Here is a 24963-nt window from a genome sequence, read left to right as displayed (position 1 = left end):
AACAAAACATCAGATTTCCACTGGTGAGACCAGGCCCTCCACTTCTGGGCACTAACGACACCGTGGGCTCCACCTGCTGGGTGTCAGCAGCAGTCCCGTGTCCCTCCCGACCCACGGTGATAGAACTGCGGCCACATGTCCTCTCTAGGGCTGCCCCGGCTGAGAGCACCTGGTGACGTCAGTGCTTCCTACCATCAGAAGGCGGGTGGGCACTCACCCACGACCCCAGGGGTGCTGCCACCCAGCAGCTGAGCAACACTGCGTGCAGTGTGCTCACAACACCAAAGTAATACTTCACAACGAACAACATTTTAATAGGAAGCAGAACTTCAGCATAAATTGTCTACTGGTCAAGAGAAATTGCCAAAACGGCAATTCTCTCAATTGAAAATCAGCTTTAAAAAACTAATATTGATGAACTTGCTTCCATTAAAGTCAACAAAGTAAAATTATATGTTTGGTCCAAATATTTAAGTTTAAAGTGATGTGAGTTTTTTAAGATGCATGTTTTCAAAAATATTCCAGTTATTCTAAGGCAGAGACATAGAAGTGCGGAGGTCCGGCTGAGTAATAAGGGGGATGAGGCTCTCACAAGACAGAGGGCTAGCTTCCAGTCCACTGGACACAGGCAATGACAGAGAGACCATCTGGGAATTCTGGCTGGAGAAAATGTTACCAGTTTCTAAATTCAAAGACTCTCATTCGATTCAAAGAGGGTATATAACTAAGTGATCTGAACTCCTTTTGTTAAGACCCTGGTTGTAGAATAAACCCAATTAAAGTAACCAATAATTAGTCCTTAAGACAGAACTCTGTAGGTCTTCACACTTGTTCTTCCTACATTTAAAAAGACTTAAGCTTGGTTATGGGTGGTATCTATAACCACCAACTTCTTTAGGCAAAGTGCTATCTATAAGCACAACCAAAAAAAGATCTCTTCTGAAAAGACTAACAAACTGAGTGGAGAATCAGAGGTGAACATTTTCTAAATTGCTCAAATTTTACTATCATTTGTCTGCATCTTCTGAGTTTCAGGACACATGTCTTCATTCAGCTTCACCAGCAAGCAAATGAAAAGTAATGTATACAACACAAATACAAAGGCCACACCCTGCTCATGTCAACCAGCCCCTGGAGCTCACAGCACCACAGGGGCAGTCAGAGCACTACAGCAGCAGCAGGGAGCGCACCAGTCTCCAGGAATTCTGGTGAACCCAGCGCGCACACACGCAGCTATGTGCTGGAGTGTTTACACCCAGCAAACAAACGGCACATACTTATGCACCCTCTGTATTAGTGAAATATAAGTTTGAAACAAACTATAAAAACAAAGGCTAATCAAACCACAGATTTTTATAGAATAGATAATAAAATGAAAACATGAGTTATCCACTAAGAAGGAAAATGGAATATACACTTTTCTAAACAGTATGAAACCTCATAGAAGTATGAAGGGTGGGGAGAGTGGAGGGAAATACAAGGTAAAAATTGAGGGTGATGAGTATGTCAAAACTAATTTTCTAACTTTTTCTAAATACAAAACAGTGTATTTCTAATTAGAAAAAAATGGTTTTAAAGTTTTTCCATGTAAATTAAAGCAGGCCTAAGGGGTAGTAACTAAGTCTGTGGATTTAAACTACCATGGTAGTTAAAATAAGGACACTGAAAGAATCTGCAAGCAAACCCTGTAAGGCGTTTAGAGCACTACTTCCTCAGCATCTACACGTAACACCAAAACACTGTAAATGTCTGCAGTGACCAACAGCATATCCATGCTGCTGTTACCTTCTGACACTGATATCTGAGTTCTCTACTTGCTTAATGACTGAAAAAGCTGGGCTGGAGCCAGAAAGAGCTGGGTTCAGAGCTGAGTGGGTGACTTAACCGGTAGTCCTCACGACGCCCCAACTGGGGAGGTGGGCAGTGCACCCAGCTTGCCTCGCTCAGGGTGAACATCCAACAACTGCCCTGGGATACTGTCAGGATTAAACGTGACTGTGGGCTGGGGGACAGGGACCTGGCAGAGTAAGGACACCATCCCTCAGGTTTCCTCTAATTAAACACGTGGGGTCAGCGGCAAATTTTCCCTTACAAAAGTGTTACTTCTGTTAGATGAATGGGTTATATCTACCTTTAGAGGAGTAACTAGTAAAGAAGCACCCTCAACCCCACTGAAAGTCTGCATCGAGATCACTTACTTGCGATCTGGTAAATATCTGGCTCCTCTCTTGCCAGCTTCTCCCTGGCAACATCAGCTATTGGTCCAAAGATGGTTACGGGCCTCAGGAATCCAGCTGAGAAGATTCAGATAAAAAGAAGCACAGTTTATGCTTTATCTGTCTTAGGCAAACCGACATTAATATAGGCTGGTTGGCAGGAAATAGACTACCTTCTCGAAGAACCACCCTCTCATACGCCGGGAACTTGGTCTGGACTGGCTGGGCCGAGAGGTCTTCTCGGCTCTTGCGCAGGTTTCTCTTGGAGCTGCGCAGGCCACGGAACCTCCAGAAGTCAGCGCGGTCTCCCCCTGCTGTCTTGGGAAGTGTATACTGCACACTGGCTAACTGCTCAGCTCTACACAGGAGAATACAGAACAAAATGCACAAAGACTTGTGGTAGAACACAATGTCAAAACCCTGGACAGAACTTCACGTGGAATGTAAACCTTAATGCTTAAATTAAAAGAGTTTATAAAACCAGGTCAGTCTTAGACATGGTGAGTACAGTGAAGACTCCCCGTGGGGCTGAAACCTTTTCCTCATTCCCTAACCTGCTCTGCGAGACACAGCGGAGCACTCATACCTGTTCTTGTTTGGGATGATGCCACGTTCCACTTCCTTATGGTTTTTGCCAATCCGAATGGCGAGCCAGGAGCCCAGCTTCCCATTGTACAGAGTGTCCACAACACGGAACACCTCTCCTTTGTTAAAACTGAGTCCATAGGGAGATTCCTTCTCATATTCAAAATGGGTTCTAATATAGAAAGAATCACCCACATCGGATTCTACAATGCGACGATAAACTAAACGGAAACAAAATATAATCAATAATGAGTGGAGAAAGAAATTAATATGAATAGAATACATTAGGTGAAGATTCTATTGATAATGTTAGCAATGACAGAAACAACTGTATCCAACTAACAGTAGCTCCTTCCTAAATATTCTGTCTCGTGGGCATCACCATGAGCTCATGACATGGGTGACTCTTCGGCAACCCGCTCCTGGATGAGGAAACTGCTGCAGACACCCAGCAGGCAACTTGTCCAGAGCCACACGTGCTTCCTGCTTCGGTCACCTAACAGTCCCGCCTCAGCCCTGCACAGACGCTCCTGCTCTCTAACTATGGCTCTCAAATGAGGGCAACCCCGTCCCCGTCAGGTGAGAGGGCTGGCATGCATGGAGACGTTTCTGATAGCAGCAACCATGTGCTGGAAGAAGGTGTGTGTACAGACACCTAGTGAGCAGAGGGAGGACACCTCAAACAGCCTCAAGTGTTGATACACGGGACAGCCTTCACCACATTGCTTGGTTCAAAACATCAACAGTGCCAAGAGTGGGAGACCTTGTCTGTTCTAAATGAAAAGTGCATCTTCTTAATCACAGAAAATTAATCATTCTCTTGAAACTAATGCCAACAAACATCAGAGCATACTGCTTAGAAAACATCAATACAAAACTCAGAAGCTGCCCATGTACAGTTCTTTGCGGAAGAGTATACAATTTTCCCACAGATGGCACTCTAGCTTAAGCTGAAGCCCAGAGACTCTGGCTGGCCCATTACTGTGCTGTGCTCACAAGCACAGAGTAAGACTGTTGATGCTGTTTAGTCACTCAATCATGTCTGACTCTCTGCGACCACATGGACTGTAGACCACCAGGCTCTTCCGTCCATGGGATTCTCCAGGCGACAGTAGTGGAGGGGGTTGCCATTTCCTCCTCCAGGCGATCTTCCCGACCCAGTGACTGAACCTGCATCTCCCAAATTGCCAGAATTCTTTACTACTGACCCACCACGGAAGCCCCACAGTGTAAAGGCTGTGTGCCCCTAAATGACAAAATCCGTGGCATTAACAAAGTCATTTATCACTCGGCTTTGAGTGATTTATTAAAAACATTAACATTAAAATTCCTTTTTAAGTAGTCCAGCATCTCCAGGTTTATTTTCTTAATTTCCTGAGAGTAACTCACCATCTTTCTTCTTCTGAGCCAATATGGTCACTTCTTCTCCTTTCGGGAGGTCAAGCAGGAAGAGGACGGCTTCTTCTCTTATGATATTTGTGAAGTCTACATTGTTTACCTGTTAAAATAACGTTTCACAAATTACTACTGGCCATATTTTAAGATGATAAAAACATTTAACTGCACAGGAAACAAGTATTTCTAGAGTTTATCTACTCTAGAAACATCACATCTCCAAAAGTGAAAATATTTATTTTTGGAGAAAAGACCTTAGTTTGTAACAAGCAGAAACCAAGTAAATAAAGTGAGTTAAAGTATAAATTCATTTAAACAGTGCAATGCCACACAATGTTAGCGTTCATACACTGCTAATTCCAGCCAGTTCAGACCAAGAAAGCCAACATCTACTTCCAAAGACTTATCATAAAACCGCATGATTTAAACTTTCAAACTGAAGTCCAGACTGTATACCAGAGCCCGACTTCTCAGGACTCTGAGCAGCGAACAGAAGGAAACCGCGTGTGCGCTCTGCCACCTCAGTGAGAGCCTGTGTACACCACGGGCTCAGAGTCTGCCAGGCCAGACACCCCTGAGGACCGAACGTAAATGTCACGTGACTGTATGCAGGGTAACAGGGAGACTTCCCTCTGTTCATCTCCTGGAAATTTTCCACATTAAGAGAAAATGTTTTCAATAGGTACTACCTTAATGTTACAAAACAAAAAAATATTATGAGAAAATATTTTTAAATGACACATGATTACTTCAAACAGCATATGGAGTGGGTAAGAGAATAGGTCTACTTAATTATCAATGTTGTATCTGAGAAAACAGAAACATTGTCTATACAATGTCAAGTGGAAATCAGCCAGGCTGAGCCAATGAATGCCCTGACCTCCTTCCATGCGAGTGTGAAGGGGAAGGGGGACAGGGCGGCCACCACGGCCTGAGGGAGCTCACCCCACGCTCGGAGGGCAGTTTCTGACTGTGAGCTGCTGCCTCAAGTGACCAAACCCAGCATGAAGACAGGGAAGCAAGAGGAAATGGGGGGTTGCTGAACATGCGCCAGATTTTCAGAAGAATGATTATAAGAAGGTGGTGGGAAAAGAACTGAAACATTTATCCAGTAGAAGGGCCAGAATGACAGCGTTATGGACTCCAAAGAAGAAAGTAATTATTTAAGGTTAAAACACGAGTAAGAAATACAGAAAAACGAGGGCTGAAGATGCCATCAGGTTGGTGGTGCCTCATGGAAACCCACCCTGAGCAGTGGTGAAGGTGGAAGGCAGGCTGCACGGCCTCATGACACAAGCAGGCAGGGAAGGGCACCACCTTATCTGCAAGTGCAATAGCCAGAAGAGAAAGACAACAGAAGGCAGATGAAGAACCAACAGGCAGGGAAAGAGAATTCAGAACAAAGCAGTCAGACTCTGGGGCAGGAGGAAGGAAGAAGAGAGCAGAGCAGAGGTGAGGTGGGAACTCCCACTTGAGAGCTGGTCCTCCGACTAGAATGGGATGTAGTATATCCAGCAGGAGGTTTGGATATTTTAAAAAGAGAGGAGATGAATAAAGATGGTACTATATTACTAGGTAACACTGCTTATGGAAAAGAAACAAAAACACAAAGAGCCCACTGACACATTGTATCTAAGCTGGGCTTTCCTGGACTCTCATCCTTGTGGATGTGAAGCTTCAGAACAAGAGCAGCTTACACATGTACCCAATCGACACCTGTCTTGGCACATCTGAGCCATCACTGGGTAAAGGGGCCCCACAGGCTGCATACCTGTCCTGCCCTGCTGGCAGGCTGGGGCCCACAGCAGAGTCCAGCCAGCAGGAATGCTCAGTTGAACTGGAGATAACTAGGAGACACTGTGAGCTCCAAGACTTGGTTTTTCCACATTCTACAAATATGAGTGATTAAAATGAAACCAAAGCCACATACTGTGCAGACACACCTAAAATAGGCGTGAGCAGAGCAGAGGCAGGAAGGGGAGACCTGATGGAGCCCCACGTTCTTTAACACAGATTACAGGCTCATCATAACAGATCTGCTATGTCTGAGGCCTTGCTCTGGAGACCTAAGTATCTGAAGCCATGTGAGTTGATCATGGACTTACCCTGAGGATCTGGTCGCCCTCTTCCAAGCCTTCTTTGGCAGCAGGGCTGTCTTCGAGAACACCAGCTACAAATATGCCAACATCGTTTCCACCAGCTAGCCGAAGACCCACACTATCTCCTTTCCTGAATTTTACTAACTTCATGCTGGGCCTGTTAAAACAAGTATTTCATTTGAACGAGTTAAGAGAAGCTTAAACAGTTACAGCAAACTGCTATAATGAAAACCATATTTAGAATAAAACAAAGGACCATCTATCTGAAATTTCCCTCACACCACTAATTTACTTAATAAAATTTAGCATTAGAACCCAAAATCAAAAAGCACTTTAATTTCTAATTAACAAAAATAAGTTCTGAAATATCCAAATGTAATATGTTAGTACTGTTTTACATAATAACTGTAAACTTACTCCATGAAAACGTGTTTTCCCAACTCTTGACTCTTTGATATATATATATATATTAACAATGGCTAAAAACTCTTCCATTTTTCCCATCCCAGTTCATACCATATCATCTCTACCAAATAACCGCGAAGTCCTATTTTACAAAGGTAGAAACTGAAGTGTAAACTGACAAATTTCCCTAATACCAGGAGTCAAAATCAAGCTCTAGGCACTGTGCCAGGCAGACAGTGCCTTTCAAGCTCCGCAGCCAGGGGCTCTTGCAGTAGCTCACACAGATTACTTGCTCTGAGGCCCCTTTGAACTTTAAACCAAAACGCTCACCATCCAGCCTTTCTGGATGAGCCCATGTTAATCTCTTCATGCTGGAAAGAATGGAGAAGAATTAATGAAGACACATTAATTCCTCTACTATCAGCGCAGGGTCAAAACTCCTGACACTCCTGAAACAAATACTAAGAATGCCACAGAAGAATGGCTACTAGTAACTACAGATTACCCTTTTGGGTAATTAATAACAAATTACATACATAATTACCAATTACCCTTCTAGGTTTCCCTAGCCATCCCACATTCAGAGACAAGAAGACACAAGTCTTTTACACCTATCTGGACATGAAATGTAGAAAAGTTATTTTAAAGTAACAGTGAACAAATAAGCAGAAGTTAGTAGTAACTAAAAACACAAATCAACCAATGAATGAATGAGCTGAGGAGACAGAAACTGATGCCTACTTCTTTAAACCAACTAAAGACCACCTTGGCTTTTAGGACTTGATCTGCTTTCTTCACATGCGCTAACCATGAACTGGGCAGAAACCTGAGAGCATGTAGATCAGACAAAGTCACTTACTGCCGGGGCTGGTGGCACAGGAGGTCCCCCAAATCTAAGGATCATGGACGGTGAGCCCCTTGCTTGTGGTGGAGTCTACTTTTCCACCTGCATCAAGAGCCTCCTCTCCCAAAGTCAACTATCCAGAGAGCTCTTTTAAGCACTCCCTTAAAGTCTGTAAGATTCCGGGGCCCTAAGTCCTCTCCCAACACTGACCAACCTCAGTTCAGTTCAGTCGCTCAGTCGTGTCCGACTCTTTGCAACCCCATGAATCAACCTAGAGCACCTCAAAAGCTAACAACCGTGGACTTCAGTTTGCGTCCTTCAGGAAGACCTGGCTTTTAAAAACCATCATTCGAGAACAGCTCCAGGCTCCATCTCAGGGTCACGTGACCGAGTCAGGGTCCTTTATTCTTGGCCCTCTCTTGTACTGACCGAACACAGCAGAAGCAGCAGCCTCTGCCTCAAACACATCCACAGAGTGTGAGTGAACAACCCCAAATACAAACCCTGCCCACTCCTCAGTTCTCTCCATATCTGTCCTTGAGGGCTCCTCTGGCAAACAAGTCTCTGGAATCTAACAAAGTTTTGGTAAACCTTAAAGAGTCAGGAAAGTGCTCAGGCAAGTCTTAAGAAAGGAAGAACAAGAAGATAATTCCTTTCCTATTTATAAAATTTTGAATTATCAGTTACCTAATATTAAAATGTGTAATTTTAAACTTGTGACACTCCCACCTATTTCAAGACCATGCTGGGTAACAACCCAATTTCCTTCAGCACAGAGAACAGATGAGAGCAGGGGTCTAGACCTAACCTACTTTAGGAGATTTGGTAATTTTCTATTATTCACATCCTGTCACCTCTCTTTTATCAGAGAGGCATCAAAAAACTAGATGATCACGACTGTTTGAAATCTGGGTATAAAATCTACATCTCAGTCTCAGTATATAAGATACAACGTAATGAAATGTTTGGAAATCAAACACTGACTTCTGAGGTGCTGACTGATCTAGAGCAGGTTCTCAGTCAGGGTGATCCTGCATCCAGGAGCATCTGGCAGCATCTGCGGGTGTTTTTACTGTCACAACCAGGGTGTGTGTGTACATGCATTACTACTGACCACCGCTGGCTAGGGATGTTGCTCAGCACCCACAATGTATAGGACACTCACATGATAAACAGTTATCTGGCCTCAGTCAAGGTGTTGAGATGGAGAAACGCTGTTTTGTTTTTTTTTTTAAAGCTTGGGATTGAGAATGCCTGTGAAAATTCTCATGTTTAACTAGAAACTTTTCTTCTTTTTGGTCATACTGCATAGCATGTGTGAGCTTTGCTAACCAGGGGTTAAACTCACGCTCCTTGAATTGGGAGTACAGACTCTTAACCACTGGACCACTACGTAAGTCCAGAAAACAATTTTCTAATTTCTGATCCAAAAACTAGGTAGAAAATAGTGGTGAGAAAGAATTAAACATCCAAAGAGGTATGTTTTCCTCTAATCTCTGATTCTATCATATAAACAATTTAAAAACTAAACAAATGAAAGTCTAATCAGAGCATTATGCAGCACACAGTATGTATCAAAAGCATTTGTAATACAGGTCACAACTGAACACTCACTCTAAACCATGATCAGAAACAGGCAGAGAGAACAACACAAGTTTAAAGCCACATTACCGAAGAATGCCATCTTCATGAGTTGAATTGGGCAGGACGCCATCAGATGGACTGACAGGTAAATCCACGTCTGGTTGTCCTACCTGGGCATACACAGGCTTTGGTTCTGAAAGAAGAGAAAATCTAAACTGTGCAGGAAACACTGTGCAAAATGGAGTAACAGTGCAAGCACCCACTGCATAACCAAACAAAAACAAGTCTGCAAAATACAGTGAAAAATGGAAGTTCAGAGAACCCGATCGGGGACATATATACTACATATGCGTCTGTCAGGGTACATTTTATAGTCATATATTCTGACATCTTCATAGCATGTGTGCACATCACATGATCACCTGTGCTTTCCATAGCTCCAGCTGTTAAAGTCTGAAAAAAATCTACTTTTTAGGGAAGAATAACAGAAGAATGTATGAAGAGAGAATCCCTACATTTCTCTGCTGGGACTGTCACTTTCTTAACTATTGTAAAATTTATTTTTAAATATACACATTCCTGCAACTAAGCAAGCAGAGCAGAAAGAGGTTTTGGGAGCAGGACCTGAGGGACAATAGAATAGGAACCTCTAGGCCTTTCAAGCAACCCTGCAGGATCTCAGAACCCTGCAGGTTTTCACATGTGTTCTCGTATCTAGCTCAGCAAGATACACTTCATAAAGAGTTTCTGAAAACACTGACCACTGGCAAGATAACTTTTAAAAGTGTCTGAAGTCAATCTAATGTTTCCCTTTAATGAGCAGTGTTTGAAAAACAACCTCACTCGCTGTGAACAGCTGTGAACCACAAATAATTTCTATGTAGAAAATTTGAAAAACATTCAGGAATGCCTTCTCATCTACAGTGACCTCCTATCCACATAGAAAATGCTGTAACTACAGAAAACTTCCATGGGTAGTAGGTAACAGCAATGTAGCAGTAGTAAAAACTGCATCTTTGTATCTCCTGTAAATATAATTCTGTAAATTGTACAACAGTTTAGTCTGACTGAATGTTTTCTGCACTTCATATTTCATAGGCGAGGCTTACCGGGAAGATTAGGTGCTTGCTTCTCATTTCGCTCAACTACAACTTCTTCCACTGTTTTAGGTGTGTGATCATCTGCATGCTTTACCGGAGTTGAGACAGCCCCAGGTTTAGAAATCCTCTCTTCCTCTCTGCTCCGGAGACTGTACATCAGTGAAACAGAAAGTTATGAGCACACAGTGAAAATCATTTGTAAAGAGGACAAGAACAGCCAAGACAATGTCAAGAAAGGATGACAAAGGACTTGCTCTAAAAGATATCAAAATACTGTAAAAAACTCATTAATTAAAACTAGAGTAGCACTGCCACAGATCCACGTAGAAAAACAGAAAATGGAGAGATACTTCTGCAGGACCAAAGTTTATCATGGAAAAGCAGGCCAAAGCTGCTGGAACAGAACAGTGTGTAATAAGCAGTGTCAGAACTGTTCACTAATCTAGAAACCCTAGCTGACTACATGTATCAGTGACATAAAAGTAAATCAACTTCAGATAAAGTCCTAAACATAAAATACATAAAAAATTTATTATCAAAAATACTTTTAAAGTAAGTCTCAATTAACAAAAGCCATAATATATCAAGTAGATACATAAAAAGCTTTAAAAGGTGTGAAAATAATTGGAAAAAATGTCATATGTAGAACCAAATGAATTTTAAGTCCAAACAACTGAATATTAGCAATTTGACTAAACAAAACGTAACAGAAGTTCAATTTACAACCACACATTGATCCAACAGTACATATAATAAGGATTTGACATTTAGGCTATATAAGAGCTATACATCAGTTTAAAAGAGACAGTTCAGGAAAAAAATGACTACTAGGAAGAGGAAATTCACCAATAAAGAGTGGATAAACACAGACAATAAACAAAAAATATTCAACCTCACTAGTAACAAGGAAAATGCAAATACAGAAAACTAAAGCTCTTACTACTCATGAGAGTTCGCCAATCATATCAAGCTGTCAGAAGGACATGGAGATACAGACATTTGGAAAAGGACAGTAGAAGTAAGTGTGCTGCTGCTGCTGCTAAGTCGCTTCAGTCACGTCCGACTCTGTGCGACCCCACAGACGGCAGCCCACCAGCCTCCACCATCCCTGGGATTCTCCAGGCAAGAACACTGGAGTGGCTTGCCATTTGTAAACACAAAAAAAGAGTGTACAGCTACTTGAGCAAAAACTAGGAGTTATTTATCAAAACAAACAAAAAAAAATGCACATACACAAAAACCTGGAATCTTACCCTTAGATTTATCCTGAAGAAACACACACAAACATGTCCAAGAAGATTTTATAAGAATATTTACTCTGATAGCAGCTCAACTAGCAATAAAGAAAACTCAGTGCCCACCAACAGTTCCCCCAGAAAAATACAAACTATAAAAAGTGAACTATATATATGTATATATATATAAAGACCAATACATATGCTTCACATTGAGAAGACAAAAATATTTTAAAAGAAAAATGGAGGGAAAAACTTCCAAATAAAATACTAAGGGAAAATAACACTGTATTAGAGGATTATTATACTGATACAGTGGTCACAGCAGGGCTGTTTCAAGAGTGCAAGACTAGTTCAGCATTAGAAGTCTACCACATAATTCTATTCAAACATTACAGAAAAAGTTAATACTGGTCAAATGAGCATGCGAAAACAATCAACAGCCATTCATAATAAAAGTCACAAATAAAGCAAAGATCAGGCAGCATAATAATTAAATTATTTTCCAAAACCAAGAGCTATTATCATATTATGTAGTCAAACACTGAATCTATTTGCTCTAAAATCAGTAACAGCACAGTGACACCTGCCAACATTACTGTTATTTATCACTATCTGAAGACTCAGATGACAGAATCATGCAATAAAGTGCCTGGAAATACTGGCAGAACACTTTAATGAGTATAAAAGAATATTAAGAATTATTTGAATTAAAGTAACTTTAATTACACTGAGAATTAAATATCCTCAACAATCAGATGGAAATGAAAGGGTAAAAATATCTCTACAACAATAGTGTTAAAAATTATAAATCTATACAAACCTAGACTAGGAGAGAGCTCCCTAAAAAGCAAGATAAAAATTCAAAAGCCATGAAAAAACAACACCCCAGAAAAATGAGCAACAGAAATGAACCAGAAATATACTAAAGAAGAAATTCAACATGGATAATATCACAAAAAGACAGTCAGTTACTAGTCAGGAAATCAACTGATAATAAGTTCCAATTTTGCAGCCATCAGATTGGTACACATGGAATTCTGAGAAGCAAATGAAAGCACTGTCACTTATGTATCACTGAATCACTTTCCTACACACTTGAAACTAACATTGTAAACTAAATATACTTCAATTTTACGAGCAAGATAAAAATGTAAACACTACTTTTGGAAAGTAATGTGGCACTAAGCATGAAAAATTTTAAATGCCAGCACATGCTTTAAGTATTTTAACAGTTAAAAAAGCCAATATATGAACCCATGGACAAAAATGAAAAAGACCTAGAAAAGACTTTCCATAATATGGAAAATTTCTGATCAAATGAAAAAGCTAAAAGGATGCTTACCTTGTGTTATGTGAAATAAGCTAACAGCAGGGGAATAACGTGTAGAGCCTGGTATTTTAAAATTCTTTGTAAGACACACAGAAACTCTATATATGATGCTAAACATCAATACGAGTACAGAGAAAAGCTTACTTCAAGTCTGAGATCCAGATGCAGTGGAGTTGGTAGCTGTGGCCTGTGTCACTTGTTCTAAATAGCATACAATGCTTTCATAACTGAAGATAAAAAACTAAAATCTTAAACTTACAATGAAATAGTGTTGTAACTAGAGATATGAAAATAGCCCCAAAACAAAATGTGAAGAACAAATACAGAATACATGTGGTGAGACACCACTGAGGTATTAAAGACCACTTTTCCCCACAGCTGTGCATGCGTGCGCATGTGTGCACACACACACACCCCATGTGCAGAATTACCAGACAGATGGGGGTGACAGCGGTTCACAAAGGGGGATGCAGATACAAGAGCCCCAGAGAAACCTTAGATTTATCTTGACTGTTTCAATTTGACAGTAAAGAATCTGCCTGCAATGCAGCAGACATAGGAGACATGGGTCCAATCCCTGGGTGGGGAAGATGCCCTGGAGGAGGAGGCATGGCAGTATTCTTGCCTGGAAATCTCCTGGACAGAGGAGGCTGGTGGGCTACAGTTCATAAGATCACATCTGCTTATAAAAGACTGAAAAGATTTTAAGTATTTTAAAATAATGATTATTTAAAGATGGAATTAAGTCTAACTTTAAAGAATTTAATTCCACAGTGCATATTATTAGCAGTCCCTTACCAGGAAAAAAATTTCTTCCTGATGTCCTCCTGAAAGAATAAAACATACGCTTTTTTATAAGAAAAGTTTTCAGAGTTCTATTTTTAAGTTAGTTTAACTACTCTGGGGAGAGTGTATTCCAGTTTTAAATAATATATATTAAAAGAGCTCCATGTAAGTAAAAGAGTCTTTTAGTGAAACAAACACACACAAGTATGCCAAGATATTTTCTAGCTCAAACCAGAATGAACTACTTTTAAATCATAACAGGTTAAACTTTTTTGCCATTGCTTATGTAATAATGGGGTGGGCTTTCTTGGTGGCTCAGATGGTAAAGAATGTGCCCGCAATATGGGAAACCCAGGTTCAGTCCCTCGGTTGGGAAGATCCCATGGAGAAGGCAATGACTACTCACTCCACTGAACTACTCACTATTCTTGCCTGGAGAACTCTATGACTAGAGGAGCCTGGTGGGCTACAGTTCATGGGGCTGCAAAGACACAGACACGGCTGAGGAACTGACACTATGTATTAATATCTCACATATAATTAGTCGAAGTGTAATTAAATACAATTAAGCTATCTGCAAACTGTTCTAGGTGATTCATAATAAAAAGGGCAACACAAAATAGTAAACTCTTCTTGCACTCTTTGCTCTAAAAATATAAATGTATATATGAACACTTTGAAGAGATCAAGGTTAAAGAACTACATAATTTTAATAGTTCTACAGAATTCTGTTGCTTTGCAACTGGCTTAAAACTATCTGTTTAATCAAGATCACCTTTCTGGACTTCCTGGTGGTCTAATGGTTAAGAATCTGCCAATGCAGGGTTTGTTCCTTGGTCTGGGAAGATCCCACGTGCCACGGGGCAAATAAGCCCTGTACCACAGCTACTGAAGCCTGTGCCCCACAACCAGAGAACCTGCACTGAGGAGCCCACACACCATGACTGCAGAGGAGCTCCCACTCTCTCTGACCAGAGAAAGCGCACACACACCAACAGGTTTTTTTTTTTTAAGTTGTAAGTTTAAAAAACAATTTCCAATTCCAACTGATTTTCTTCCTTTCCTGTAACTGAAAAAAAAAACTTCCTGCATCTATAAAGTGACTAAGTAACACTGATGATAACTAAGAATCAAAGCTAATATTTTAACGTGACCGTCCTCCCCAGTGGTAACCAGGCCTTGTAATAGGGCTCCTGCTCCATACAGCACACGAAATCCCACAAAGATTTCATTTTCGGCTAATGTTCATTCTTTTCTGACTACCACCTTTCATTAACGTAACTACTACACCTTAACACTGCAGATCAGTGGAACTCACATCATTCTTTTAAACTGTTCACATGATCAGTGTTTTAAAAACTCATTATTCTTTTTAGTGCATTTCCATTATCTACCAAAAGGTGGAGGCATTATTCAATAAAATAGAGATCTAGAGCCATGCTGTTAACAGAATCATGAAGAAAGTCATTTATGTAGCTTGAAATTTTCTGAAACTCATATTAAATAAATGAGGTGAAAGCAAATAATACATTTTAACTCAAAATACTTAAAATATTAAGAATCATAAAGTAATCATAATCAATTACAATAAATCAGTAAGTAATCATAAATGAGGAGCTTCCCTGGTGGCTCAGATGGTAAAGAGTCTGCCTGCAATGCGGGAGACCCAGGTTCAATCCCTGGGTTGTGAAGATCCCCTGGAGAAAGAAATGGCGACCCACTCCAGCATTCCTGCCTGGAGGATCCCAGGGATGGAAGAGCCTGGCAGGTTACAGTCCATGGGGTCGCAAAGAGTCGGACACGACTGAGTGACTACACTTCACTTCTCACACTGTTTTTTGGTGTCCTCAGCCATCAAACTCCAGTGTGCATTTCGAAGTGTTAGCTGCTCAGTTGTGTCTGACTCTCTGTGACCCTATCGAGTGTAGCCCGCCGGGCTCCTCTGTCCATGGGACTCTCTAGGCGAGAATGCTGGAGTGGCTGCCATGCCCTCCTCCAGGGGATCTTCCTGATTCAGGGATGAGAATCCTGTGTCTCCTACACTGGCAGGCAGGTTCTTTACCACTAGCGCCACCTGGGAAGCCCCAAAGTTCCGTAGAAGACAATTGTTAAGACAAAGTCTCTGAGAGATTTTTAGTCACGTAAACAAACTCAATGGAAACAGAGCCTTAAGTCTTATCCCGTCAACTCTGTGTGAGAATAGCAGATTAACACACACTCAACCAGATCAGTAACAGACGGCTTTAAGAGCAAGACTTCAGGTGTGCAGGCAGAGGGGAGGCAGCTGGATCAGAGGGGCCTGGAGAGACAGGGACAGGGGAAGGGGTTTTCTCCTCCGTGTCCCCTGAACAGGCAGGCCGGCCGCAGCTTCCGACACTTCCGAGGGTGCTCAGGCACTTGGTCTCTGACAAGACAGGTCCTCCAGCACTGCTTTCCCTGGGCCCTTGGAGGGCAGGTTCCCCTAAGTCCACCCAGCAACACCCACAGGGGGCCTCCTGCTGTTGACCTCCTCACGGGTGATCCTCACATTCTCCAGAGTTCTCTTTCATTTCCTACTGGCTAATCCTCTGTTGCTTCAATCTTGTTATATTTAACCTCTCTATATTAAACCTGTTCTGCTGAAACTGTGCTGTTTCTTGGACCCTGATGAAATATAGCAGACTGGCAACTCTTCAGGTTTTATTTCTGATTTCTAGCTCTCAAACACCTCCTAATGGACTGGTTATATCTTATTTAAAAATAATCTGAATATAGGAAATAAACTGAGGCTGAATGTTCACTGTAGTAAAACATCCTTTTATAAAGCCCATTTCCTGTTACCTAAGAAATGACTCATCCTTCGAAAGCAACTTTATACTTTCTTTTCAGAACATTTATTGCATACAGATTGGCAAGAACTACATAGTTTAAAATGAAAACAAAAACTAGGTGCCCTTTAAAGACAGTATTAGGGGTGGAGTATCTCACCCCTAATAGTAAAAATCAAAAACTCAGAAAGTAACTTAAACCAGGCTCCCAAGTTCTTCTCCACTGACAGAGTTCAGCACGATGGGCCCCTAACACATATGAGGAAGAAACACCAAGGTGCACTCAAGTCTGGTAACTCAGGATGCTCCCAACAGTTAATCCCCTAAATTACATATGCAAACACACAGATATTACACACTGCAGTTTCTCCTCGACAGCAACTCAAAAATTACAGCACGGCACAGTGGATTAGAGGGTGAGCAAGGCAGAATGAGCGCTATGGAGATTCTGGGTAGGTGCTCAGGCAGAGAAGCAAGAGCTGCCCCTGAGCGCGCCGAGAGCAAGGAATGACCACTATACATTCACTGAACTGTATCTGCAAGCTAAGCTCTCACAATTTAAAATCTGTTTTTTATACACTGCAACATTTTCTAGAAATACATGTGGTATATGCTTTTGAAGAAATAATGACTGTACTGCTCACTGTGACAAGGGGTTTTCATGATGCCTATCAGTCTGCACAGAGATTCTCCTCCTGCGTGTTCGTTTGTTTCGATGGTGACAACATTGTAACCTAGCCACCTGAATTAGAAAGAAAACAGACCCATCATTCTGCAAGTGTTATTTTTGAAGAAATGAACAACTTTTAGTAAGGAATGACTGGAGAAAAACTAAGAAGGAACGGCATCCTTGCCAGGGCTTCACTGGTTCGATGACTGTTAGGCACTTGGAGTAATGTTTTGAGTAAAACAACCCTTGACTGTGCAGGATGTTTGGCTGATCTTATAACAAGACCAGTGTTAAGTTACCACACTCTTCATTTTTTATTAACATTCTCTCAAAGGGAATAAAGAACTGTCCTACATTATGTAAAAGCGGAAATAAAAGTTCACATACTACTTTCATATGTAAGTGGAGTGCTCTGTTTTTAACTATTTTATGTTTTATACTGTACTTGTATAAGAAAATAATTCCCAGCTGATGGAATAAATAGAATGTATACATTTTACTTTAAAAACAGTGACAATAAAGTATAATATTTAAGCTTGCTTTGGTGCCACTGGGCCTACAATCTCTGCTTAGAGGTTAAAATCCATCACTACATAATATCCACAACATCATTAGACAGGGGTCTCCATTAACTAGAGAAACGTTATTAACTGTGACTCTTCCTTCAGCCTGGTCCCTTACAAAGAGTATGAAAAACAAAAGGTCACTTTGGAGTTCTAATCCGGTTACCTAAAATTCCCAAGGATTGACAATAACAGTCAGTGCTTACCTTCAATAACAGAAGTTCGGGATGGGTCATCAACATTCCACTCACTTTCCAACATTATACAAAGAATCCACCCTTCAGTAACAATTCAACTTAGAAACAACTGTTTTAAAGTTTTACATTCTTCCCAACCAATTTTCCAAAACCAGAAAAAAGAGAAAAATTCCCAAGAACTCCAGAGCACTGGCTCCTCTGCTTCTGAGGTCCACCCCACTGGTTGCCACGCTGTTCTCCCAACAAGCTGAGAGCTGTCCTCTCTTACTCGGACCCGTCCTCCACGGTGGCTCCTTCTCACTGGCTCCCCTGAAGACAAGGTGGCCAGAGAGAGGCCTTCTTTCCATATATACATATGTATACAAGAAATGACTAAGTAATACAAAATATAACCTTTACAATTCAAAATTTCTACATATGAACCATATCCGAATTAGTTTGAACTTTTACTGCAATAACGTTTTTCAACAGTGTACCCGCTTACGACAAATCAGTAGCACAAGAGTCACATTAAAACAGTTTATAGAACAGAACCAAAGGATAAACAATATGTTGCTCTTCTACAGAGAAAACTCACAAAATGAGCCTGTTAAATAACTGTAACGACTAGGGAGAGTACAGTATAGCCAGAGGCTTGGAACTCACTCTGCACCTCAAATACTCTATAGTGATGAGTCCCCTTACTGACAGTCCTGCCAATCAGCACGAGGCAGTGCCCCAGTGAGACCCCCAGCTCCATCTTGAGCAGAGTCTCAGTCCAGAGCAGGCAGTGGAACGACACTGAATAAAATATACAGAACCTAGCAACAAGCACCAAGTGATTTAACAAAATCACTGTAACAACACTCTCTATACACGTATTATTTTTTTAATTTACAAACAAAACTATTTTAACATCCTAGACCAGGGAGGGACTGGCAGACTTTTCTGTAAATGGCTCTGTGGGCCAGGCACTCTCTGCCAACTTTTCATAGTTATGACACTGTAGGATGGGTTCCAACAAAACTTTTATTTGCAAAACCAGGCAGCAGGCTGGATCTGGCTGCAGTTTGCCAGCTGCTGTTCAAGACAACAATAAGGGTACACTGTTCATCTGATTCTAAGGAAGAAGTGAGCAAGTGTGTTGCACTCGGAACTCAGCTCTCTAAGAAAAGAACATCACGTAGAGGAACCTACGTAGGTCACAACAAGGGAAGGCTCTGAAGGTTTCTGTTCCCTTGAGTAACCTTCCCCTTCTTTCTCTACTCCAGGAAGGGCAAACACTTGAGTCAAAAGGCCAAGAGGCCTTAATTCTCTTGTCAACAACATAACCCTGGACTTCATCCTTAGCTTAAACTGACTAGCCTATGGAATGAGGAAATCATCTTAGAAATGGTCGATGTGAGCACATGAGAAAGCATATGTGGACAGTCTACAGCATGAACTGCTCCTACCACCAGTCACTGTAATAAAGGAAGCCGCCAATATCTGTGCCAGGTGTTCCAATCACCCTTCACAACTTTGTGGTGTATGATGCCTTCTTTACATCAAATGAGGAAACTAAAGCTCAGAGAGGGATTCAAGGTGGTGCAAGTAACCAATGACAGGCTGGGGCTCAAACCCAGGAAAACTGGTTTCAAAGTCCAAAGAGACGACTGCATTCTGTTGCTTCTGACAACAGAAGGTTACTCCATTTCTGACAAAATGAAGGTTACTATTCTCTGCAGGTAACTGCAGTCTTACAAACACAAAGATATTCAGAAATCCAGGGGGGGGGCAGTAGTGTTTTACACACTAAACTGAAACTTTTTTCACTCGTCTTTTTCTATCACTTTTTAAATTGCAGAATTATAACATTTGTAAAACAAAAGCATCTGTTCAAACAAACAACACAAGGATGTTCCATGGTGTTTTTTATACTAGGATTTTACTCTGTAGAATCAAACACATGCTGGAATCAAGATTGCCAAGAGAGACATCAATAATCTCATATATGCAGATGATACCACCATTATGTCAGAAAGCAAAGACGAACTAAAGAGCCTCTTGATGAAAGTGAAAGAGGAGAATTAAAAAATTGGCTTAAAACTCAACATTCAGAAAACTAGAATCATGGCATCCAGTCCCCATCACTTCATGGCAAATAGATGGGGAAACAATGGAAACAGTGTCAGACTTTATTTTGGGGGGCTCCAAAATCACTGCAGAGGGTAACTGCAGCCATGAAATTAAAAGACCCTTGCTCCTTGGAAGAAAAGTTATGACCAACCTAGACAGCATATTAAATAAAATGCAGAGATATTACTTTGCCAACTTTGTCCATCTAGACAAAGCTATGGTTTTTCCAATAGTCATGTATGAATGTGAGAGTTGAGACTATAAAGAAAGATGAGCCCCAAAGAACTGACGCTTTTGAACTGTGGTGTTAGAGAAGACTCTTCAGAGTCCCTTGGACTGCAAGGAGACCCAACCAGTCCATCCTATCTGTCCTGAATCTTCATCAGAAGGACTGATGCTGAAGCTGAAACTCCCAAAACTTAGGCCACCAAATGCAAAGAACAGACTCATTGGAAAAGACACTGGGAAAGTTTGAAGGCAGGAGGAGAAGGGCCGACAGAGGATGAGATGGTTGGATAGTATCTCTGACTGACGGACATGAGTCTGAGCAAACTCTGGGAGCTGGTGATGGACAGGGAAGCTTGGAGTGCTGCAATCCACGGGGTGGCAAAGAGTCAGACATGACTGAGTGACTGAAATGATACTGAACTGATACCTAAAGTGTTTCTCAAAATGCAAGGACCCTCTAAATTAAAATTGCACAGTTGTCTGGATTTTAATAGTAAGTTTATGGAGGAAATAAAACCTTTAAGCAACTGGTACTATTTTTCATCCTGCCTTTAGGCAGGCTACTTAAATTTTCAGGAATTATTATCAGACAAACATGAAAATAAATCTGCAGACATTTTGTCTTCTGTACTGTCTTCTCCTTAGGATCTGCTATGTGGTAACATGCAGAAAAGAATGCTATTAGAAACTTAAAGTATTATTCCCTGCCTCCATCCCAGATGAACTCAGAAGCAGGCTCAAGATTCTGTATTTTTCAAAGATCTCATATAACTGGTGTCACCTATAAAGAATACTTGAGGCTCCCAAGAGAAGTAAAACACTCCAATATAATAGGAAGACACCTAAAAAAAATTTTTTTAACCCTCTTCAACATTTAAAGTTACAGATGCCGAATATTTAGGAAATCTAAATAAAAAAATGTAGGTGTTAAAAAGACCTATCTAAAGTTTAGAATTTGGTTACAATAGATACAAATGGCCAAAATTTTGATGAGTCTTTCTTTTTAAAGGAAAATCATGTCCAAACTGCTTGCTGCTAGCCTGGCTTCTAGGGGAGAGAACTGTGTTAGCAGTACACCACGCCCAGTGACTCATCTGGGTGTCAGCTCTATTGCTGTGTATGTGCTGCGGGCAGCCGTCCGTTTCCAGGTAAAAGGATGCACCGTGTCAGCAAGATTTTCAGAATTAAGATGTTAACGTACAGCAGTTAAAACTAGTGATCAGTTATTAGTCAGTTTTGCACGGGACGTACTATAATATTCCTTAAAAAATCATTACAATGTTAATTACAAAGATCAGGGTTAATACAATTTATAAATCTAAAATCTGAAATTCAGAGAGAATCAGCTTCACAAACAGCTAAAATCAGCAGTGTGCAACAACTGTGTCAGGGTGATTTCTGACAGTCTTCAGGAAAGCTCTCTTCTTCCTCAGCATCCTTGGGAAACACTCGCCGTACCCACTTCTGGGCATTCTATCTCTTTTGTTTCTCTTGGCAATTTTAGTGACTTCATGGCTTAGGTGACCACCACCCTCATGCAAGTCAGTCACAAACAATCACAATGAGTCTTAGACTGGTCAGCTCTGGACTTGACTAAGTGCACACAGAAGAGCTCCACGTGGACTGCTGCTAAAACCTAGGTCCACGTTGGCCAACAGAGCCCTGAGCACGTCCAGAAATCTTACATAAAGTGCTACATGTATCTGTGAATGTGCATCTTTCTGGAGAGAAAGATCGTTTTCTTTCAGATTCTCAAGTGTGCATGTGACCCCCTCAGAACATAAACTCAGGTAAGTCACATAATACTAGCATGGCAGACCCTTTGACATAAATAAATACCACACAGTGTACTTTAAAGGGAAAAACAAAAGTCTAGGTTAATCTCCACTAAAAGACACTATCATACATATTTAATTTCTCCTAAAGCTTGTTAGCATCTTCTAATGCAGTGGGATCAGCAAACTACAGCCAAGAGCCAACTGTTTTTTTTGTTGTTTTTTTTTTAAGTTTTACTGGAAAATAGCCATGTCCATTCATTTACATACTGTCTACAGTAGTTTTGAGCCACTAAGACAGAGCTGAGTGACAAGCTTTGGATCACGTACCTAAAACATTTACTATTTGGCCTTTTATGAAACAGTTTGACTGATCTCTATTATTCTAGGTAAGAAATACATAAACTAATAGAGAAACACAAAGCAAATTTAAGTAATCAAAAATAAAAATCTATCTTCTAGTTTTATTTCTAAGCAAAACCAGAAGCATGCACCGGGCACACACACCGCTGTTTTCCTTTACACAACAGAGAGTGGTTACCTGCCACTGCTGGGCTGCTGTGGAGAGTGTCTGGAATGGTCAGAAGGCTCAGACCGCTGGTCAGGAGACCGAGAGCGGCTGTGACGGGGAGGCCGCTCGTGGGATCGACCTGAATGGTCTGATGCCAGTGACTGGATTTCTGAAATATCTGTTAAACAAAAGGGTGCTGTTTATTTTCCCAAGATTATAGTAAAATATAAGGCACTCCAATGACAAAGGAAATAAGTTACTAAATACAATTTTCCATACAATGGTGGATTTAAGCATTAACTTAAACACGTCCGACCTTCCCACTTTAAGCAACAGATCACCTTGAGGGTCTCTAGAAACAGAACCACACTCACCGTCCCTCTCAGAGGCGTCAGCAGAGTGGATGCTGTCGGAAAGGTCAGGGACATTCAGCAAGGTAGCCCGCTCATCTCTCTGAACCACCATCTTTAACTTGCCCTTAGACCTCTCGATCAGCGTCTTCGCGTCTGTCAGTGACATGTTTTCCGTCACGGTACCATTTATCTGCAACAGAAAAGAGACTGTAGTTTGAAGCTAAATGACAAAAATACAAGCATTAACTTAGTGAGACATGGACAGCAATATCTCAGCTGCTCTGAGAGCTAAAATATTCCTCTTGCACTTTCCTAAACTATCAAAGTACTCCTCCTTCCCAAAATGATAAACCTTCACTACACTCACTACACGGCTGCTCTGCCAGAGGAGCCCACATCACACCCTCTGCCTCTTCCTGTGACTTATGAGCAAACCAATAAAGCTGACATTTCAGTAACATCTGGAGGAGTCATCAAAACCACTTAAAGTGGAACAACAGGCAAATCTGTCTACAAAGTAACTCCTGTTAGTGAATAATATGCATCTGCAGCTATTAATTCTCCAGGACAGCATGACGCCCAAAGAAAAGCATCAGTGTTGACATGGAGTTAACAGTCATGGCAGGCTATACAGTCCCCCAAAGACTGATTTCTAATTCTTGGAAAAATTCATTCAAATATGAAAAGGAGCTATGTGGTCACACTAGAACTTGTTTTCCATTGCAGTTCATCAAAATGTTAAGAACATGACTATACCTTCAATACAACATCGCCTTCTTGAATATTGCCATCTCTTGCTGCCAAACTATCTTGTGAAATTTCCTTCACAAATATATGGCTGGCCAATCGAAGACCATATTCTGAAATAATATATTTAAATGTCTTTAGTGTAAAATCCCAAGACACTTAAATAGAGTTTAAAAGTATGAAACGAATAATCACCACATAAAGTTTTGAAGTACAATCAATAAGTTCTTCTTGGTCTTTCTGCAAAGAAGACATTTCCTCGTGTCATCAGAAGTTGTCACCATCAGTGTGAAAGCACAGGGCAAGTCTGTGGTCCAACAGCAGACTGACACTCATGCCCTCATCGTGCAGAGAGAGAGGACTAAAGAGAAGACCATCCCCTCTGACCTGTCAGGCTGATGCACCAGGTTCTTAGAAGGTTTGATGATGATAATTCTGAAAACAAATACCCTGGGAAGCTCAATGATTTTAGTGATGACTTGTATTACCACGTGTATACTATTTTTGTTTCCCCCAATTCCTACAGAAGAAGATTTTGGGTCCTAAACCTGTCCAACTCTGAGAGGCAAATGCAGAACATCAGCACGAGCCACTAGAACTAGGGCCTGGAAGGAGCCGAGCGGAGAGGGGAGCAGTTAAGGATGCCAGTCCTTCCAACAGCCAGCAGAGCACCCAGGAGGCAGCAGCAGGAACAGGACCTGTGGGCAGGGGAGCAGTCAGAACTAAAGATATTACTGGCAGAGTCCAAAACCCCATCCAGGGGCCTGCAGAGTGATGGACTATTTTTTTTTTAATTAGAACAATATACAATCAGTATGATGTCTATTGGAACAGGATTGCTCCTGGTTGTTAGGAATCTAACTGGGAGCAAGAAAAATAGAAGGGAAATAACTGTTATTTTTAAGGTGGGCTAAGACCTGCTACTCAAGCTTTTAGAAGCTACATCAAAGGTACAGTTTAACTTAAGGTAAATATATAAAGAGTGTTGACAAACAGAAATAACTGGGACAAAAAAAAAAGACTTTACAGAACTATGCAGTCCACTCGGTGCTTCAGAAACAGTCATCGTATCTCAGAAATAAAGTGTTGATTAAAAGCCTGCCCTTATTTAGGATTTAAAAATTATAAATGGCCAATACAGATATGACTCTGAAATATTCCCTGTATATGAAAGTATCATTTATCCCAAGTATTTCTCTGGTAAATATGAATGAGGTGGCAGGCTCTACAGAGAAAAGCAGCAAGCAAGAGGCAGCCGCGTGCTCTGGCAGCAGGGAAAGGACGTCACCGCAGTCCAGCTTCGGTGGAGCTCAGAGCGGGCAGTACAGCACTCTGTGCCCGGGGAGGGGTGGGGGGATGAGGTGGGGGGGGCAGGTCACAGAGGGCACCTCCCGCTCGGCCCCGAGAAGCAACCACCAAGTTGACGCTCCATC

At 41.3% G+C, this 24963-nt stretch overlaps 1 protein-coding gene across 5 annotated transcripts in view; it reads right to left on the bottom strand.

Annotated features, from left to right (window-relative positions):
* The window catches only part of TJP1 (tight junction protein 1), a 112863-nt gene that overhangs the window by 20730 nt on the left and 67170 nt on the right, over positions 1-24963 (bottom strand). For all 5 annotated transcript variants that reach the window (XM_040257385.1, XM_040257384.1, XM_040257387.1 and 2 more), the window contains exons 6-15: positions 23540-23643; positions 22805-22973; positions 22461-22608; positions 10238-10377; positions 9216-9321; positions 6302-6452; positions 4191-4299; positions 2803-3022; positions 2390-2574; positions 2199-2294 (exon numbers count right to left, since the gene is read on the bottom strand). In XM_040257385.1, the coding sequence (XP_040113319.1) occupies positions 2199-2294; positions 2390-2574; positions 2803-3022; positions 4191-4299; positions 6302-6452; positions 9216-9321; positions 10238-10377; positions 22461-22608; positions 22805-22973; positions 23540-23643 (1428 nt within the window). The remainder of the gene's footprint in view (positions 1-2198; positions 2295-2389; positions 2575-2802; positions 3023-4190; positions 4300-6301; positions 6453-9215; positions 9322-10237; positions 10378-22460; positions 22609-22804; positions 22974-23539; positions 23644-24963) is intronic.

This window comes from Oryx dammah, unplaced genomic scaffold (genome assembly GCF_014754425.2).
Source record: "Oryx dammah isolate SB20612 unplaced genomic scaffold, SCBI_Odam_1.1 HiC_scaffold_16, whole genome shotgun sequence".
NCBI lineage: Eukaryota > Metazoa > Chordata > Mammalia > Artiodactyla > Bovidae > Oryx > Oryx dammah.
Note: the sequence above shows the minus strand (reverse complement) of the source record. Positions and strands in the feature narration are given on the sequence as shown.